Source organism: Takifugu rubripes, unplaced genomic scaffold (assembly GCF_901000725.2).
Source record: "Takifugu rubripes unplaced genomic scaffold, fTakRub1.2, whole genome shotgun sequence".
In the NCBI taxonomy this organism is placed as follows: Eukaryota; Metazoa; Chordata; class Actinopteri; order Tetraodontiformes; family Tetraodontidae; genus Takifugu; species Takifugu rubripes.
The window spans coordinates 54,159-74,743 of NW_021821652.1; the positions used below are offsets into that span (position 1 = coordinate 54,159).

A 20,585-nucleotide genomic window follows, 5' to 3' on the forward strand; every position below is an offset into this window, starting at 1 on the left:
CAGCGGGAGAAAAAATGTTATATTGTTATAATCATTTGTTTCAGGTGTACTGTAATTATTTTCTCTATAAAAATAAAATTTGGTGTTCAAAAAGTCTTTTTTCAAACTTGAGTCTTGAAAAAGAGGGGGTCGTCTTATATTCGGGCCAATACGGTAATTCTTATTAAAAAAAAATTGTAGAACATGTCTGACATGTGCAAGACACAATTCACAAGGAAATCTGAGACCAAGAAGAGGAAAATTTCCTGCTCCCCAATATCCATTCCAAACTATACATATGGACTTCATAGAATTAAATAAAAGTGAAGGGAAAAAATACTGTCTTGTCATAATAGATGCATTTTCAAAATGGATAGAACTATTTCCAACAAAAAACCCAGATGCGCTAACAGTTGCTAAAGCACTCTGCAAAGATATCATACCCAGATATGGTATCCCAGAAAAAAATTACTCTGATAATGGTAATCATTTTGTAAATCAAGTTGTTAAAAAGATCAGTGTTATGTTTCATATTGATTTAAAACACCATTGCTCCTATCATCCTCAGAGCGCAGGATTAGTTGAAAGAACTAATGGCACTATTAAAAACAGACTGAAGAAATGCATGGAAGAGACGGGGAGACCGTGGACAATGTGTTGATTTGGCTAAGCTCTATATAAACATTACAAGCACCGCAGGCCTTACTCCTCATGAGGTCTTATTTGGAAGACCGTACAGGCTTCCTCAGTTCACAAACTACTGGGAGACAAATGATGAGTCTAATCTAGCTGATTACATGAGAAGAATGTTAGAAAAACAAAAGCAAGGTCATGAAACTGAGACGCCCTCTGTCTCCCAACAGAACGGTGGAGCCAGGCGACTGGGTCCTAGTGAGGAGCGTAAAAAAGAAACACTGGTATTCACCTGAGTGGGAAGGACCTGACCAAGTTCTTTTGTCTACACCTACTGCTGCTAAAATAGCTGAAAGATCAACCTGGGTACACCTCACTCATTGCAAGAAGGTCATTTCTGTTGAAAACTCCGACCGGGAAGGTGATGCAAAGTCTGATAATAGGGTGGACTTAGACGAATAGAGTCTGGCTAGACCCGAAAGTCAGTGAAGTTTCAGAGCCGCCGACTCACTTAGGGGGGCTATTTCAACAGGTTATGATCTATTGCTGTTCAGGAACAGTGTACTGGTTTCACAAACTCTACGAGGACGGCAGCAGGTAAATATAGACAGAAGCCAATACAGAAAAATCCAGAGGATTGGCTGGGGCTGTAGTATGCTAGCCTCGGTGCTAGCTGTAATCATAGTATTCCTGATAATCATAATAGTTATACAAGGTCTCCAACTCAGTTGAAACCCAATAAGTTTAAATGACTCCCAGGTGGCGACAGAGAGAGTTGGAGTGTCTATTCTCTTTATATGCGTGTTTTTATTTGTATGGTACCTCTGGGAACCCCCAGGTCGAAGATTGAACGTTACCAAAATACGTCATGAGAAGCGAAGCGTAAATAACAACCTGAAGGACCAATGTGACAACAGCAGCGCTCCTTCCATAGCACCACAGGTGTGTCTGCCATCCATGTGTTGTGTGGTGACGACCCCAGAAATGATCATTATTATTATTATTATTGTTGTTGTTGCTGCCACCATTTCTCCCTGAAATGGTCGTTTCTGTTCCAACACGTCCGTCGTCCCAGCGCTGCTACTAACGGCTGCGTCTTCAAATGTAAAGATAAATAAGCTAAACGTTGTCAGATAAAAGTGGAGAACTATGCTATATTCAGCAGCTCATTCCACCAACATGTTTCCTGCAATACAAGAGGAAACAAAACTCTGGACCATGTATACACAAACATGGCTGGTGTCTATACGGCAACACCCCTCCCCCACCTAGGACAATCAGACCACCTTTCTTTGTTCCTCACCCCCAAGTATTCACCCCTCATCAACCGCGTCAGGCCATCAATGAAGACCATCAAGGTGTGGCCGGCGGGAGCAGACTCCGTACTCCAGGACAGGTTTCAACGCACGGACTGGAGTATGTTTACGCCCCAGGGCAGCTGTGGCTCACACACACACACCGACATTGACAATTTCACCTCCACTGTTCTGGACCACATCACCACCACCATCCACAGCATAACCACCACGAAGCGGATTACCACATACCCCAATCAGAAGCCATGGATGAACAAGGAGGTGCGGCTCCTGCTGAAGGCGCGCAACACTGCCTTCAGATCAGGAGAAGCCCAGGCCTACAGTACAGCCAGGTCTAACCTGAGGAGGGGCATCAAAAAGGCCAAGCACACCTACAAACGCAAGATCGAGGGTCACTTTTCCAGCTCTGACCCCAGGCGTATGTGGCAAGGCATCCAGGCCATCACTGACTACAAACCCAACAACTCCAGCCCCACAGTCATGGACACCACCTTCCTGAACGAGCTTAATACCTTCTATGCTCGCTTCGAAAAGGACGACAAGGACACTGCCACTAGGACCCCTCTCCCAGCAGACCACCAACCCATCACTCTATCATCTACCGCCGTCTACACAGCCCTCAGCCGGATCAACCCACGCAAGGCTGCTGGTCCTGATGGCATCCCTGGACGTGTGCTCAGGGCATGCGCAGAACAACTCGCCGGGATTTTTACGGACATCTTCAATCTGTCCCTCGCCCACGCAGTGGTCCCGTCTTGCTTCAAGGCCACAACTATCGTCCCAGTTCCGAAGCATTCCAGACCAACCTGCCTCAATGACTACCGCCCGGTAGCACTCACCCCCATCATTATGAAGTGCTTCGAGCGGCTGGTCCTGGCTCACCTGAAGGACTGCCTCCTAACCACACTCGATCCACACCAGTTTGCCTACCGCAGCAACAGGAGCATAGATGATGCAGTCTCCATAGCACTGCACTCTGTGCTCACACACCTGGACAACACAAACACTTATGCACGATTGCTGTTTGCTGACTTCAGCTCAGCTTTCAACACCGTCGTCCCCTCCAAGCTGATCACCAAACTTGGAGACCTGGGCATCAACCCCTCCCTCTGCAACTGGACTCTGGACTTCCTGACCGACAGACCACAGCATGTTAGGTCAGGTCACAGCCGCTCCACCACCATCACACTCAGCACCGGTGTGCCACAAGGCTGTGTGCTGAGCCGGTTCCTCTACTCTCTATTCACCTACGACTGCAGACCTGTACATGGATCCAACTCCATCATCAAGTTTGCAGACGACACAACGGTGATCGGTCTCATCAGCAACAACGACGAGACAGCCTACAGAGAGGAGGTAGAGCACCTGACCACATGGTGCGCTAACAATAACTTGGTCCTCAACACCAGCAAGACCAAGGAGCTCATCGTGGACTTCAGGAAGGCAAGAGGAGGCACACAGGACCCCATCCACATCAACGGGATGGCCGTCGAGCGTGTCTCCAGCTTCAAGTTCCTGGGGACCCACATCTCAGAGGACCTGTCCTGGACCACAAACACCTCCAGCATCATCAAGAAGACTCACCAGCGCCTCTTCTTCCTGAGGACACTGAGGAAGAACCAGCTATCCTCGGCTGTCCCGGTGAACTTCTATCGCTGTGCGATAGAAAGCATCCTGACCAACTGCGTGTCAGTCTGGTATGGAAGCTGCACTATCGCTGAGCACAAGGCCTTGCAGAGGGTGGTGAAAACTGCCCAACGCATCACAAGGACTACACTCCCTGCCATCAGAGATGTCCAGAGGAAGCGCTGCCTGCATCGAGCACGCAGCATACTCAAGGACTCCTCCCACCCTGCCCACAGACTATTTTCCCTCCTGCCCTCTGGGAGGCGCTACAGAACCCTCAGGACTCGGACCAGTAGACTGAGGAACAGCTTCTTCCCCAGAGCGGTGTCCCTGTTGAACTCCTGCTGACCCTTACACACTCCACACCTCACCACACTACAGCAGTTTACACAACAACTCACTAGCTTAGCAACCAATGTAGCTACTGTTTAAACCTGTCCTGCGCACTCATGCACTTTATCATCTGTATCTGTATACAAGTAATTTATAATTTGCACATCTCCTCTATCTTATGTAAATAGCTAAATAGCTCCTGCACTTATAGTCTAAGGCATTTAATGTAAACACCATCTGTAAAATATGTTTATAGCACAACCCGGTAAACGATTGTAAAAATAACTATTTATTAAGTTATTATCCTCACTTGCTGCTTCTTTTGCACTTCTGGTTAGATGCTAAACTGCATTTTGTTGCTCTGTACCTGTACATGTGCAATAACAATAAAGTTGAATCTAATCTAATCTAATCTAATCTAATAACAGCTCTGTTAGCATCTCAAAGAAGGTTTAAACGGAGCTGGGCCGCGCTCATGCACCGGGGGGGGGGGGAAGATCCTGATGGAGGTGATCCTGTAAACTAATAGACAGTCTTTCCTGTCAGGACACCAGGTCCAACCCCCCCGGGAGCACCTGTGTTTTTCTTTATTGTCCTTATTATATCCTCTTTCCTGATAGACATTAAAAAAAATAGAGGTTGAGTCGATCCGTCCTGCCCAAACACGTCTGGGTCCGACTGGTGTTGCCGTCTGGTTTTTGTTCTCCACCTTCTGTGTTTTTAAGGCCTTCACCTTATTCAGGACGTCACCGTTGTTCTCTTGTGCGTCTCTGACCAGTTGGGCCAGCAAAGATGTGGTGTGGAGCAACATGTTGGAGAAAGATAAGGCCTACACCAGAGATGTCCACATGATGGAGAAACACCCTCATCTGCAGCCCAAGATGAGGGCGATCCTCCTGGACTGGCTGATGGAGGTCTGTGGTCCGGCTCATGATTTCCAGACGTGTGTTTGAGGAGACAAATGTGTTCAATATGTAAAAGTCTGGACCCATAAGGTGGTTGGGAGGGGCTCAGGCTGAAGCTAGCTGGTAGCTGAGAGGGTTGTTGTGCTGCCGTGGTAGGTGAGCGAAGTGTACAAGCTGCACAGGGAGACCTACCACCTGGCCCAGGACTACTTTGATCGCTTCATGGCCACCCAGAGGAACGTCTTCAAGTCAACGTTGCAGCTCATCGGCATCACCTGCCTCTTCATCGCTGCCAAAGTGGAGGTAAGGAGCTCTGATGCTGCCAGGCCACCTTTGAGGGCTCTGCCTCCGAGTCTGGTGCGGGCGGTTCTTCATGGTTCTGTTCACCTCCTTTAGGAGATGTATCCACCCAAGGTCCACCAGTTTGCCTACGTTACAGATGAAGCTTGTACAGAGGATGAAATCCTCAGCATGGAGACCATCATCATGATGGTGCGTAGAGACGCTCCTCCAGGAACTGGATATTTGTTGCTTCCCTACAGAGCTCCTTATTCAAAAGCCTCATCCTTTGATTGGTTCACGTTAGAACCTCTGAATGGAGCAGAACCATTCCACACGCTCACGGTCCCTTCTGCTGTTGCAGGAGCTGAAATGGAGCCTGAGTCCTCAGACTCCCGTCTCCTGGCTCAACGTTTACATGCAGGTGGCCTATCTGAAGGAGACGGACGAGCTGCTTCTGCCCATTGTTGGATTGCAGTACCTCTCGTGTGTCACTGCCAATCCGCGTGTTCTTTAAATGAAGACTTCAAGTAAACAAATGTCAATTTCAAAATGTATTTAGCAAACAGATGTATTTAGCAAACAGATGTATTTAGCAAACAGATGTATTTAGCAAACAGAATCAATTCAAGATACAAATATTACAGAGCTCTGGGCCAGTTCATAACCCTAGCAACAACAAAGTCAATTGTCAGGGCATGAAGTCTGACGACCTAACTATCCCTTGACCCAGTCTTATATAGAAAGATATATGTAAATTATTGATGCTAATTCAGTCCAATCCAGTCCTTCTTCTTGGATGACCCCATCTTCTTCTTCCAGCCTCCTTTGGTGTTGGTGTGGTCCTTCTTGTCCATTATCTTCTCCAGATGGCCAGGTCCGAAGTCATATTCCTGCCAAGGAACTTATCAACACCAGTAAACTACGTTGTCATGTTTTACGATGGGGATCTACCCTTTCCTGTCTGGCTGGCTCCAACTGTCTGACCAGTCTTCAGGTCAAGGAAGGGTCAACTGACTTGCTTATGTGTATTCCTACTAAAGAGTATATAGTATTCTTAACTTCTAAACTAACTGTAACATAAAACAAACATATAGTATAACACATGCTAATAGGATAAAAGATGCTAACAAGATAAAATATTTCTCTTCACCAGATACCCCCAGGAGACCTTCACGCAGATCACACAGGTGCCCTCTCTTTCAGTGAGGCATGTTTGGCTAAATTGTTCCCTCTGCCTCCTGGATGGCGTTCAGCCTTTGACCATGTGAGGAACCTCTGGTCCCTCTGATTGAGGTGACCTGGGTCTGAGCGCTGAGCGCAAACCCAGAACTGCTTCTTGTGAGGAGTGCGTGAGGTGGATGGTTCCTTTTGCCATGGCGCTACGGGAGGTCGGCGGCGCCTCCTTGAAAAGCTTCCCGGGAATCCCTGAAGATGACGTGCACAACATCCAGACCCACGCTTCCTACATGGCCTGGCTGGTGAGCTCGGTTCTTCAGCAGAACTTCATGCACAGAGCACATAGAAGTATTTACCGTATTTTCCGGACTATAACTCGCACTTTCTTTCATAGTTTGTCAGGGGGGGGCGACTTAAATACATACATTCGTTATTTTCACACTGACAACCACAAGAGGGCGCTCTAGGCATGTGTACCTGAGGAACGAGTTCCTTTAGCGACGCAGAAGAAGCGAAGAATTTTCCCCCAAAATGCGACTTATAGTCCAGTGCGACTTATATATCTATTCTTCTTCTTTATTATGCATTTTTTGGCTCCTGCGACTTAAACTCCGGAGCGGCCTATAGTCCAGAAAACACGGCACATCAGTTTTGAACACATTTAGACCTTTAAGCTAACTGAAGGAGACATTTCTAAATGACCTTCAGGCTAATGAACAGTTTGTTGCGCAGCATCGTGGTCCACTAACCTCCGGTCCCCACAAAAGCTCTGAAGCTCAAACCCAAGATGGAAACATTCAAGCCTTTTCTCACTTTTGAGTGAAATGAGCCAAATATCCAACAAAAGTGTCCCTTTAAAAGGGCGTCTTGGTCCGGAACGTTGCTCCAGAGAAGACGCTCCGGCTCCCTCTGAGCAGAGTCTGTCTCGTTGCAGGACAAGGCCTACTCTTACCAGGACGTGGACTTGGAGCAGCACGGCAACCACCCCGTCCCTTCAGGCATCCTCACGCCGCCGCTCAGCAGCGAAAAGACTGACGAGCCGGTCCGGGCGGACGCGTTAAAGATCCGACCGCGGATGTGTCCGGCGTCCCCGCAACAGTCTCAGGGGGACGCGGCGCGGACGGATGAAGCCTGACGAGCTCGACCCGGAGAGGAGCCCGGAGGGCTCATTTCAGGGGCGGAGTCACGTAAAATGAAACGATTATTATTCTTGTTTTAAACTGGTGTTCCTGCACACGGTGGCTGTTTTAGGGACGGAAACAAAGAAATGATGCCTGTCCTGACAGGAAGGGACAGTTTGTGATGGGACACCTCACGGTTCTTTTAAACATGGGTCACAACCATCCTTTCATATAACGGCGGTCAGTTTTAGTTTTTTCTATGCAGAGGCCAAACTGAACGGACGTTATATGAAGCCCGGGGTGCATCCGTAGCCTAATTTGCCCAAAACCATTCCTAGGGTCTGTTTGGCTCTAATTGCTGCTATAAAGTGGGCTTTGCATTGTCTGTGTGTGTGTGTGTGTGTGTGTGTGTGTGTGTGTGTGTGTGTCTGTGTGCGTGGAAATGTTGTTTTTGATCCTACACTTTTTAACGGATTGGACATGAGTGACGGTGCGTTTAGGGACCAGTAGCTTGGCTACGTAAATGGACACATGAATCAGTCAAGCTTCAGAAGCTAAAATGTTGATTGTATTTAACTCTTATTTTATTCCCAGTTTGTCTCCTTTCACCAAATGTCAAGTTTGGATTTTACTTTTTGAAAATAAAATGCTGCTATATATTTTTTTTCCATTAAAGGCAGTTCCTCAGGTCTTGTTTTCAACTCGCGGTCGATCGCGCTGGAATCATCGACGGGCTGCGAGAGAATTTATTGGTTTTTGCTCTCAAGCAGATGTTAAATTTAGTGCTAATTTACTCTACGATACAGAAGTGCAAATTAAACCGGCGATTAGAATATAAAGCAACACTAAAATACAAACCAACATTCAATCAATCTTTATTTATACAGCGTCTGTTACAATCAAGATTGTCTCTAGACCCTCTCCAGAATCCCAGGGCCTGACCCCAGACAAGCAACAGTGGCAGGAAAAACTCCCCTTTAACAGGAAGAAACCTGGAGCAGGACCAGGCTCATGGAGGGGGACCCTCCTGCTGATGGGGGGGGCTGGAGAGGAGAGGAGAGGGGGGGAGAGGAGAGGAGCATAACTAAGATGTGACCTAACGATTAGACGACCCCATAAGTATGGTAATCTGTCTGTCTATGATAGTAACTGGAACTACTGAATTAGTAACAATAAGCTTTTTCAAAGAGGAAGGTTTTAAGTCTGATCTTAAAGTAGCGATGGAGTCAGCCTCCCGTACCTGGACAGGGAGCTGGTTCCATAGCAGGGGGGCCTGGACAGGGAGCTGGTTCCATAGCAGGGGGGCCTGGTAGCTAAATGCTCGGCCCCCCATTCTACTCCTAGAGACTCTGGGAACCACAAGTAGACCAGCATTCTGAGAGCGGTGCGGTCTATTGGGCTGGTAAGGTGTCACTAGCTCCTCCAGGTAGGATGGAGCTAGGCCTCTGAGGACAGGGATCACTTCCTTAAACTTAGCTACAGCATTATCTGAGAGACATCTGCTATAGTCAGACTGAGCTCTGAGCATAGAAGAATCCTTAATCATAAATGTGAAAGTGATCAAAGAATGGTCTGACAGGAGTGGGTTCTGAGGGAACCCTGACACATGTTCTACCTCAACACCATAAGTCAGGACTAGATCTAGGGTGTGGTTGAAGCTATGAGTTGGTTGGTTTATCTGCTGGAGGAAACCAACTGACTCAAGGAATGAGATGAAGCCATTTCTAAATTTGTCATTTACAACATCTACAATCTGGTGGTTTACTTTGAGTTTTATTGTTTCTACATCAAAAATCCAAACATAGAACATAAACAATGATTATACTGTAAAATAAAACTGTTGAAGACAGGATGTGACGCTGTGGAGGTCAGGATGTAGAGGAGGAGGAAGAGGAGGAGGAGGAGGAGCTCTGGAAATGTTGTTCATTTTTTCCAGAACCTCATCTTTTTCCAGATCCATCCACAGAAGCTTTTTTTCTTCTGCTTCTTTGATACTTGAAGCTGCAGAAAAGAGAGATTGTGTTTTAGATTTCACTGAACATCATCTGAAATCTTCTGGAAGAGGAACAAAGGCGAAAGCATCTCACCTCAAGTTGGAGGATCGCTTCAGAGAACCTCTGGAGCTCCTCTTTGGTCTTTGCCTCCTCATGTGTCCTGAAACGTTGGCTTTCCTGGAACTTGTGCTCCAGCTCTTCGTTCATCTGGACCCATGTCTGAGCGGTCCTCTCCCACCGCTGATGAACATCAGCCATCCATCCATCCATCCATTCTCTACCGCTTATCCGGGTCGGGTCGCGGGGGTAGCAGCCTAAGGAGAGAAGCCCAGACTTCCCTCTCCCCAGCCACCTCCTCCAGCTCATCCGGAGGGATCCCCAGGCGTTCCCAGGCCAGTCGAGAGACATAGTCTCTCCAACGTGTCCTGGGTCTCCCCGGGGGTCTCCTACCGGAGGGACATGCCCTGAACACCTCACCAGGGAGGCGTCCAGGGGGCATCCTGACTAGATGCCCAAGCCACCCCATCTGGCTCCTCTCAACGCGGAGGAGCAGCGACTCTACTCCGAGCTCCTCCCGGATGGCAGAGCTTCTCACCCTATCTCTAAGGGAGAGCCCAGCCACCCTACGGAGGAAGCTCATTTCAGCCGCTTGTACCCGTGATCTTGTTCTTTCGGTCATGACCCAAAGCTCATGACCATAGGTGAGGGTAGGAACGAAGATCGACCGGTAAATCGAGAGCTTCGCCTTTCTGCTCAGCTCTCTCTTCACCACAACGGACCGGTGCAGAGTCCGCATTACTGTGGACGCCACACCGATCCGCCTGTCGATCTCCCGCTCCATTCTTCCCCCACTCGTGAACAAGACCCCGAGGTACTTAAACTCCTCCACTTGGGGCAGGATCTCCTCCTTTACCCGGAGAAGGCACTCCACCTTTTTCCGGTCGAGAACCATGGCCTCAGATTTGGAGGTGCTGATTCTCATCCCAGCCGCTTCACAGGCGGCGGCGAACCGATCCAGTGATAGTTGGAGGTCACGGGCCGATGAAGCCAACAGGACCACATCATCCGCAAAAAGCAGAGACGCGATCCTGAGGTCACCAAACCAGATCCCCTCAACACCATGACTGCACCTAGAAATTCTGTCCATAAAAATTATGAACAGAATCGGTGACAAAGGGCAGCCCTGGCGGAGGCCAACCCTCACCGGAAACGAGTTCGACTTACTGCCAGCAATTCGGACCAAACTCTGGCACCGATCGTACAGGGAGCGGACAGCCCGTATCAGCGGGCCCGACACCCCATACTCTCGGAGGACCCCCCACAGGACCCCCCGAGGGACACGGTCGAATGCCTTCTCCAAGTCCACAAAACACATGTGGACTGGTTGGGCAAACTCCCATGCACCCTCGAAGACCCTGCTGAGGGTGTAGAGCTGGTCCACTGTTCCACGCCCAGGACGAAAACCACATTGCTCCTCCTGAATCCGAGGTTCGACTATCCGGCGGACCCTCCTCTCCAGTACCCCTGAATAGACCTTACCAGGGAGGCTGAGGAGTGTGATCCCCCTATAGTTGGAACACACCCTCCGGTCCCCCTTCTTAAAAAGAGGGACTACCACCCCGGTCTGCCAATCCAGCGGCACTGCCCCCGATGTCCACGCGATGTTGCAGAGTCGAGTCAACCACGACAGCCCTACAACATCCAGAGCCTTAAGGGACTCTGGGCGGATCTCATCCACCCCCGGGGCCTTGCCACCGAGGAGTTTTTTAACTACCTCGGCAACTTCAGCCCCGGAGATACGAGAGCCCACCTCCAGGTCCCCAGGCCCTACTTCCTCACTGGAAGGCGTGTTGGTGGGATTGAGGAGGTCCTCGAAGTATTCCTTCCACCGATCCACAACATCCCGAGTTGAGGTCAGCAGCACACCATCACCACTATACACAGTGTTGACAGTGCACTGCTTTCCCCTCCTCAGACGCCGGATGGTGGTCCAGAACCTTTTCGAGGCCGTCCGAAAGTCGTTCTCCATGGCCTCACCGAACTCTTCCCATCAGCCAGCATCCTGTTAAAGTTCTCTTCTTTAACCACCAGCTGCTGCTTCATCAACTCTTCTTTTTGCAGGATCTTCTCATGATATTTTTGTGTCTCTTCATCAAGAAGTTTCTGGAACTTTTTTTCTTCCAGAAAGAGCTGCTGCCTCATGGCCTCTTTCTCTTCATGAGATCTTTGCCTTTCTTCCTTCAGCTTCCTCTCAAATTCCTCCTGGATCACAAGGAGCTTCTGGTTCAGGCCTTCCTCCTGCTCCATCAGCTCTCTCCTGTGTGTCTCCTCGTTCTCCTGCTGCTGGCTGTGGAGGGTTTCCTCCAGAGAAGCACATTTCAGCTCGCTCTCCTTCAGAGCAGCTTGTGTGCTGTTCAGCAGGGTCAGGGCCTCCACGTGGGCCACAGTTCTCATTTGTCGCCTCTTCACTGCCCTTCTGAGCTGCTCCTCCTTCTCAGCCAGGGCTTCTCTGAGCTGCTGGACCTCTTCCCTCCAAGTCTCCATGGATGATTCTTGCTTCAGCTGCTGGGTTCCTCTCTGTGCCATAGATGCGTCTGCTGGTCACCAGTGTGGTACAAGAGTGTTGAGCTCCTCAGGCGTGTGCTGATGAGGTAGAGCTGATGTGTTTGATCTGCCAGTTCGGTTTGATCCTTTGATTTCATTGATCTGACATGAAAGAACAATTTTGACATCAATGACATAAAGGAGACATCAATGACATAAAGGAGATCAAAGACAAAAATGCCAACTTAAGATAAAGTTGGAGGATCCCGTTCCCTCAGCTGAGGGTTCTGTTCCCTCTAGCCTTACGAGGGCCTTCTTGTGAACTACCAGACAGTCTTTCCAGGCTACATGACAGCTGTCTATTTTACAAGAATGCCACTTCCTTTCTAGTCTTGGCACTTTCTGCTTGAGGGTCCTGATGTGTGAATTATACCAGGGGCCACACCTCCTCTGATTTACTATTTTCTTTTTCACACTCTAAAAATTGTGATCAATGATTACTTAAAAAAATGATGGCAACAAAGTGACATGTAATATAATTGAGTAGATTTTAATAACTGTAACTTTTAGTAAAAAGTATTGAATAAATTATTTACATTTAAACTAAAAACAACAAGTGCAGGTTAATGAATGCAATAGTTAAAATGTGTTGGATTTATTAATAGTAGCCAAAAAGATGAGTTATATACCCAGGAAATATTAAGCAAATACAAATCACTTTCAAAAGGAAAATTGATTTATGTTTACTAATTATCTGAATAAAAGTAATTAAGATTTACTAAATATTTGGGGAAAGATGATTAACTGATTATTTAGCTGAAACTGATTTATATTCATCAGTTATCTCAGCAAAATTGAAAGAAAAGTATTAAATATCTGGACAGAAATAATTGAGATCCACTCAATAAAATAAATGATATCTACTTATATTTCAGCAAATTGTTCCTAAACTCAACACATTTACACCGTTATTGTTATACATCTATAACTAAATAAATTGTTTAAATTCAACTTAGAGTTGCAATCACAGGACTTCAAATCCATTCAATACTACTGAATGTCACTTTGTTGCCATATTTTCTTTACGTATTATCCACTCAGTATCGTGCAGTCTTGCTACTACAGAGTAACCCAGTTGGTTAACAGATCACCAAGCAGAAAAGAACAGCAGGTAAACATTTATTTCAGAACTGTGTCTAGAACCATTTTTTACATCTTCTCCCATTATTCATTTGTGCAATTATAAATTCCTCAGTGAAAAACCTGGAACATTTGATGACCTCAGTCTGAGCTCAACAGTGGAGCTACAATGAAGCCAATAGCATATTTCTCCTCTAAACTTGACTCTGTAGCACAGGGGTCACCAACCTTTCTGAGACGGAGAGCTACCTCCTGGGTACTGAATCATGTGAAGGGCTACCAGTCTGATACACACTTCTGAAATAGCCAATTTGCTCAATTTACCTTTAACTAAATGTCATTATTAATAGTTAATGATATTCATCTCTGCAAAGACACTGATCATGTTAATGATTTCTCACAATCAATATTGTGACGGCTCTGTCGTGCCTCACTGTTGTCGGGGCTGGCTGGAAGAGCAATTCCCTGGCTGACCTGCAGGGGGAGTGCCAAGCGTTTCCAGTCGACCCAGCATGTTCACCTGCTCACCTGTGGCCCCTCTGCTGGGATTGGCTGCCTGACGGGTCCAGGTATAAAACCTGTCTGGAGAGCGTCGAGGAGGCCCCCTCTCGTCCTCTCTGGTGTGCTGCAGTGGAGTTCGTCAGATGAGCCCGGAGCTCATCACGGCCGCAGGAGTTTGGAGTTTCCCTCTTTGTGACTATTTGGACTTTTCTATTTTATATTCCACTGGGTTCTTTAATAAATGTTATGTTGGGTTGAAAATCCTCATCGTTGGTCTCCCCATTTGTATGTCATGGCTACTGTGAGCCAAGTATTCGTGACAATATCAACAATGATTTAACAAGATCGGGAACAGATGAATATCAATATGCAACACTTTATTTCTAGATTTTGTCTTAGTGCAAGTGTTTTTCAAATTGAAATAAATGTTGAAAACCATTTTAAAATGATCACTTCTCCAACAGTCCTAGGAAATCACAATGTCCCATTTTTACCAGCCACTGACATTTTTTAACAAATCATGAATTTCTTTGCACCACGTTTGTACAAATAATAAATCACGTAAAATACAAAAATAAACTTTCAGATTTTAAAATGAATCTGATTACGTTTTGAACTTCACACTTCGGTCTGCAGATTTTTTTACATGAACATTTTAACCTAAACAATTGTCACATTTTACAAACACATTTAACAAATTCTGAAGGAGACACCAAATCTGGTGTCCGTTTATTTGTCCGTTGGGGGGAAGCCTGGCGTTGCTGCGGTTACCAGTGTGTTGTCCTCTGGTGGGGAACTTGACAGTGCAGCTCTGAGTGAGTCTGGCAGATGTGCATCAGGGAGGCGTCTTCTGTGTTGGTTCTTGATGAAGTTCCTGTCAGAAAAGGCTGATTGACAAAGAGAGGTCGAACCAAAAAGGCTTGCAACCTCCATAGCTGCTGTACATACACCACTGTACTTTTCTGTGTCAACAAGGCACCAAAAGTTTGGTGCAGCCTGAGAGGCTTTGAGCTGCAGCTCATTTCACAATGTTCCAATTTCAATTAGCATCTGTGCAGCATCCAGGCTGAAGGTTGCACTGAACTGCTGAGCAATGCATGATATGTCCACGTTCATGGAAGGGTTAGAAATGAAGGACACACATGGCTCAAGCTGATCCAGGTCCCAAAACCTGTTCTCAAACTCTTGCCCAAGTCTTTTTATGAGCTGAGAGCACTTTTCTGCGCTTTAGTCCAAAGCCTCACATGCAGAAGCGTTGTCTCTCAGCACCATCTGCACAGAGGGGAAGTGCAGCACCTTTTGTCTGTAAATGCACAGAGAAAATGTTCATCTTGGCTTTAGATGCATTTACAGCACTGATCCTATCAGCAACAGTCTCACCTTTGCCTTGCAGCTCCCAGTTCAAACTGTTCCGTTTCCCAGTAATGTCCGTTAAAAATGCAAGGTCCAGTGTCCAGCCAGTGTCCTCCAGCAGCGCGGCGTCTTCCCCTCTGGACTGCATGAACTCTTTTATTTCACTCAAAAGGGACAAAAAAGGAAGCAAAATCCGTCCCCTGCTGAGCCATCGGATTTCTGTGTGTAGGAGCAGGTCACCATATTCAGTTGGCAGCTCCACTGGGGAACAATTTGAAAATATCCTGTTGAAATTATTCTAAATTATTCTGATTAAAAATAAAATTGGCACGCTGATTCCAAAATTACAGTCATTCCCCCCCCAGCCCGTCAAGTTTTGAAAGCTTCTCCTCCAGATCAGCAAATTTCCCCTAATGAGCTGGAGTCAGACTGGCCAGCTGATGACAACTGGATCAGCTCCGTTGGTGCCGTCACCATTAAGAGGTGTGTGCAGCCCCCAAAAGGTCAGAACTGTCAATATCCTATAGGGGCACTTTGAACCAGAGGGGATCCTATAGATCAAAAAGTTGACCCAGTTTGATTCCGCACCCAAAAACGAACATCTGTCAGAGGAACTCCAGTTGTTTCCCAGTATTTCAGTTCAAACGTGGACCAAATTGTTCTGAAGAGAGGCGCCTGTGCCGGATATGACGCGAGTCCAACCACGAACACGTGACGTGTAGAGGAAGAAGAAGCGAAAGTGAAAGTTCTCAACTTCGGGCTCCATCTTGACTGACCGAGCCCTGATGGAAAACCTCTAATATTCAGGTAGCATTTGGTTCTTTCACTGCTGTCGTCTCGAATCAATGTTCCGCTGCGAGATGCGGCTTAATAAGCTGCGTGTGCGCAATGAGCGTGCGCGTGTTTCGGACGCACATTGCGGCTGGTCGACGGGAATGTTGTGACGGATGATCAAACTTTGTAGCGTGTTTCCTCTAACTGCGTTTTCCGCTAACCCTGAGCCAACATTTTAGAGGTTGAGGAAGCACATTTTAATACTCACAATAAGTCACAATATTATTTGCAGTTAGTGGAAAAATCCACGGAAAGAGGGACACAAACGCGACAGTTTTAGCCTCCTCTCTTTGTCCCTCCACCAGGGGACAATCAATCCTTTATTTAAAAAAGGAGAGTATGTAAAGAGGGAGAGATCAAGGCATTCCATTTCATTGTTTTAACAACTGGGTCTTTGTGGAATATGAATTTGTTATTATGGATTTATGAAATGTGTTCTGTTTTGAATGAAGCAGTCAAGAAAACGAAACCTAAACCCATGGTGTTTTGATATTTTTGGTCCTGTACATGTGGTCAGATCAGATTAGTCTGAGCAGAATTGGGTGGTTTTTGCCCTTTGCTGTGTGTCATCTATTCTATTCAGCATGTTGGGTTGCTTGACTTCTGTTGGGTTGTGGCAACTTGATCATCACTTCTGAGATATTGACACACCTTTTTCCTGAGGCTGGCTCCAATGCTGCCAACACACCTGGCCATGGATATGGTGGGACTTCTGTGATGAGTGGGGTCAGAGGTGGTGGACAAGCTCTGCTCCAAAACAAGCTTGCTAGATATGTTTGGGATCTCCTCCGCCACAACCAGCAGCTGCAACTAGTAGCTGTGCACGCCATGCAGAGTTTTGACCTCTGGGTCAGGCTACAAATGTTTTTTCCAGCACCATCATGTGTTCGTGAGAAACATGATGCGCCTGATCAAAAAAAGCTGCTTGTAATCTGACAGACGAGCCATGATGAGATGTCAAGGTGCGTTGTTGAAAATGAAGATCCTCTTCTTGGAATCCTGTCTGAGATGACAGAAGATGATGCTGCATTTGACCCACTTTGATGATGTGATGACGTATTTCTGTTTAGTTTTCAATGCATTCTCATCTTATTTGTTGAATTTAATGTTGAGAACTGACATCTTGAAAGAATTTAGGTTTTCTTGTAAACCATAACCAGATAAAAAATGATTTCATTTGTATTTGTGTGCGTCCGTCTAATGCCACCGCACCTTCTGAAACACCCAGGAGAAACATTTTTTCCACAACTATTTTATATTTAACATGGTGTAAACTTTTAAGATGTCCCAAAACTTTTTTCCAATATATATGTGGCCTGTATGATGTACAGGGTGACATCATATAATAGATTTTGATGTGAATGAGCCGACAATACGTCATTGGACAGACCTCTGCTTGTCTTCATGCTGAGAATCATGTTCTTTAATCTTCTTTTCTGTGTCAGCAGACTGTTCCTGCTTAACCGTTTAGACTCACATTTAAAAATGAGCGAATGTGTGATGGAAGAGGAAGAGAGAGCAGAGTCCACAGTGTCCAGCTGGGTGTCCCTGAAGAGTGACCAGTCCAAAGACGAACCTTTAAAGTTCAGTATTGGACCTCAAGGCTCACCTTTAAAGTAAGGTTTTCTGAACCACATAACTCTGCCTTAGAACATTTCACAACCATACAAAACATCATTTTGTAGGTATTAGCCTCTACTATCGTGAAAAATGAAATTCATCAGGTCTTTAAAATGAAACGGTGCACAGTCCTTTCACCATGTTGGCCTGTGGAAAACCAGTGTTGTCGGCCCGATGGACCAGCGTCCCCGTCGTTGCCGGACCACCGTTGGCCACCAGTTGGGTTTTGGGATCAAAGTGGGGGCGTTTCCTGTATCCGGTTCTCCTCACGGATCCATGACTACAACATGTTGCTGCAAGTGCAGAGACGTTTGCTCTGGAAAGAACTTTAGAGCACATTCAGTGCTGCAGGATGAGGGGCTGGAAAAGGTGCCAGTTCTTTTCTCACTGCAGGGAACAGTTAAAAAAAGCAGCTTAAACTCTGAAAACATGAAAATTATACAGAGACATCATTGATTTAGTGATTCAGTTGTTATTCAGAATGGATTAGAAATGTTCCTGTTTGATAAAAATGCAGTGAATTGGGATTATTTAACTACAACCTCTACAGATTATTTACCTTCATCACGTCTCATCACTATTTCTGATGTTTCCTCAGGATGGACGAGGACAGAGCAGAGTCCACAGTGCCCAGCTGTGTGTCCCTGAAGAGTGACCAGTCCAAAGACGAACCTTTAAAGTTCAGTATTGGACCTCAAGGCTCACCTTTAAAGTAAGGTTTTCTGAACCACATAACTCTGCCTTAGAACATTTCACAACCATACAAAACATCATTTTGTGGGTATTAGCCTCCACTATCGTGAAAAATGAAATTCATCAGGTCTTTAAAATGAAACGGTGCACAGTCCTTTCACCATGTTGGCCTGTGGAAAACCAGTGTTGTCGGGCCGATGGACCAGCGTCCCCGTCGTTGCCGGACCACCGTTGGCCACCAGTTGGGTTTTGGGATCAAAGTGGGGGCGTTTCCTGTATCCGGTTCTCCTCACGGATCCATGACTACAACATGTTGCTGCAAGTGCAGAGACGTTTGCTCTGGAAAGAACTTTAGAGCACATTCAGTGCTGCAGGATGAGGGGCTGGAAAAGGTGCCAGTTCTTTTCTCACTGCAGGGAACAGTTAAAAAAAGCAGCTTAAACTCTGAAAACATGAAAATTATACAGAGACATCATTGATTTAGTGATTCAGTTGTTATTCAGAATGGATTAGAAATGTTCCTGTTTGATAAAAATGCAGTGAATTGGGATTATTTAACTACAACCTCTACAGATTATTTACCTTCATCACGTCTCATCACTATTTCTGATGTTTCCTCAGGATGGACGAGGACAGAGCAGAGTCCACAGTGCCCAGCTGTGTGTCCCTGAAGAGTGACCAGTCCAAAGACGAACCTTTAAAGTTCAGTATTGGACCTCAAGGCTCACCTTTAAAGTAAGGTTTTCTGAACCACATAACTCTGCCTTAGAACATTTCACAACCATACAAAACATCATTTTGTGGGTATTAGCCTCCACTATCGTGAAAAATGAAATTCATCAGGTCTTTAAAATGAAACGGTGCACAGTCCTTTCACCATGTTGGCCTGTGGAAAACCAGTGTTGTCGGGCCGATGGACCAGCGTCCCCGTCGTTGCCGGACCACCGTTGGCCACCAGTTGGGTTTTGGGATCAAAGTGGGGGCGTTTCCTGTATCCGGTTCTCCTCACGGATCCATGACTACAACATGTTGCTGCAAGTGCAGAGACGTTTGCTCTGGAAAGAACTTTAGAGCACATTCAGTGCTGCAGGATGAGGGGCTGGAAAAGGTGCCAGTTCTTTTCTCACTGCAGGGAACAGTTAAAAAAAGCAGCTTAAACTCTGAAAACATGAAAATTATACAGAGACATCATTGATTTATTGATTCAGTTGTTATCCAGAATGGATTAGAAATGTTCCTGTTTGATAAAAATGCAGTGAATTGGGATTATTTAACTAGAACCTCTACAGATTATTTACCTTCATCACAGTCTCATCACTATTTCTGATGTTTCCTCAGGATGGACGAGGACAGAGCAGAGTCCACAGTGCCCAGCTGGGTGTCCCTGAAGAGTGACCACTCCAAACATGGACTAATAGACTTCAGAAGTTCAGACAAAATGTAAGAAAACTAAAGCGTGATGATGTGTTTGTGTGGCACCCTTTAAACTTTGGTATTGGACCTCAAGGCTCACCTTTAAAGTAAGGTTTTCTGAACCACATAACTCTGCCTTAGAACATTTCACAACCATACAAAACATCATTTTGTAGGTATTAGCCTCCACTATCGTGAAAAATTAAATTAATGAAACGGTGCACCAACATGTCAGGCGTTCGCTCCCATTTACTCCCATGTTAATTTTAGTGTGGTAAATCTTTTAAAACTGAAAATTGCTTCTGTTTTTAACTGGTCATTTCTCCTACATGGGTTAACATCATCTCACAAAAATTCCTAGGCATATATTTTAAAGTTTCCCAACAATATCCACCTTTGCAGAGTGCTACAGCTCTCCATTTAGATACGGATGGGTAAGACATGGCAGGTCTGTGCAGCTTGTTCTGCCACACTGTTCCACCACATGTCATGAAAATTCATTAAAAAGTCTATTTATAAGGCTCCTGGTTCTAATAAGCCCATAGACAACAATATCAGTCATTTCTAAATGGTTGAAATAAGCTTTTGAATACGCGTGACCTCTGTGCTATTTAATGATCAGTTTCAGAGACCAGACGACTGTATTTGGAGCATAAATGGAGAACTTTTGTTCTATTCTATGAGTTTATATTCCTGATTTGGCACTTTTATTTTTAACATAAATTCACAATGAGGAAAAGCCACTAAACACTTAGATCAAATACACTTTTCTCCAACTAAACGAGCTTGTTGGAACGTAAATAACTTTATATTTTTTGCTCAGTGTTCATTCAATCTTCAACTGTCAGAGCAAACTGAAAGTAGAAGTGAACGCAGCCTTTCTTAGGCGTTGCTAACGCCCAGTAGTCATGTATAACCACTATTCCCATTTTTGACAGCTATCAGAAACGGTCTGCTTCCATTGGAGATTCCTCCTGTCCCGAGGGTGAAAACAAACGGAGAACTGAACTGCAGACCGCCGACCTGAACAACAGCGTCTCACGTAAGCTCGTACATTTGTATTTATAAGATACTTTTGGGTCGGAATAAAGGAACAACTTGTGTATTTACAATGTGCAAGAG

General features: G+C 45.9%; 1 protein-coding gene across 1 annotated transcript; it reads left to right on the top strand.

Annotated features, from left to right (window-relative positions):
• Nucleotides 1–1,119: 1,119 nt before the first annotated feature.
• On the top strand, nt 1,120–7,778 carry LOC101070487 (G1/S-specific cyclin-E1-like). The gene is made up of 8 exons (XM_029832468.1): nt 1,120–1,209; nt 4,666–4,801; nt 4,949–5,095; nt 5,189–5,284; nt 5,436–5,533; nt 6,225–6,276; nt 6,421–6,552; nt 7,185–7,778. Exons 1-8 carry the CDS (start codon nt 1,148–1,150, stop codon nt 7,383–7,385), a joined length of 924 nt encoding a protein of 307 aa, XP_029688328.1. The 5' UTR covers nt 1,120–1,147; the 3' UTR covers nt 7,386–7,778.
• The last annotated feature ends 12,807 nt before the right edge of the window (nt 7,779–20,585 follow it).

What these genes read in the sequence shown, in the direction of transcription:
- LOC101070487 (XM_029832468.1), top strand. Translation starts at nt 1,148, where the DNA reads ATGATCTATTGCTGTTCAGGAACAGTGTACTGGTTTCACAAACTCTAC. An exon ending in CTCTACGAGGACGGCAGCAG is followed by an intron (nt 1,210 to 4,665) that starts GTAAATATAGAC and finishes GTCTCTGACCAG; the next exon opens with TTGGGCCAGCAAAGATGTGG. An exon ending in CTTCCTACATGGCCTGGCTG is followed by an intron (nt 6,553 to 7,184) that starts GTGAGCTCGGTT and finishes GTCTCGTTGCAG; the next exon opens with GACAAGGCCTACTCTTACCA.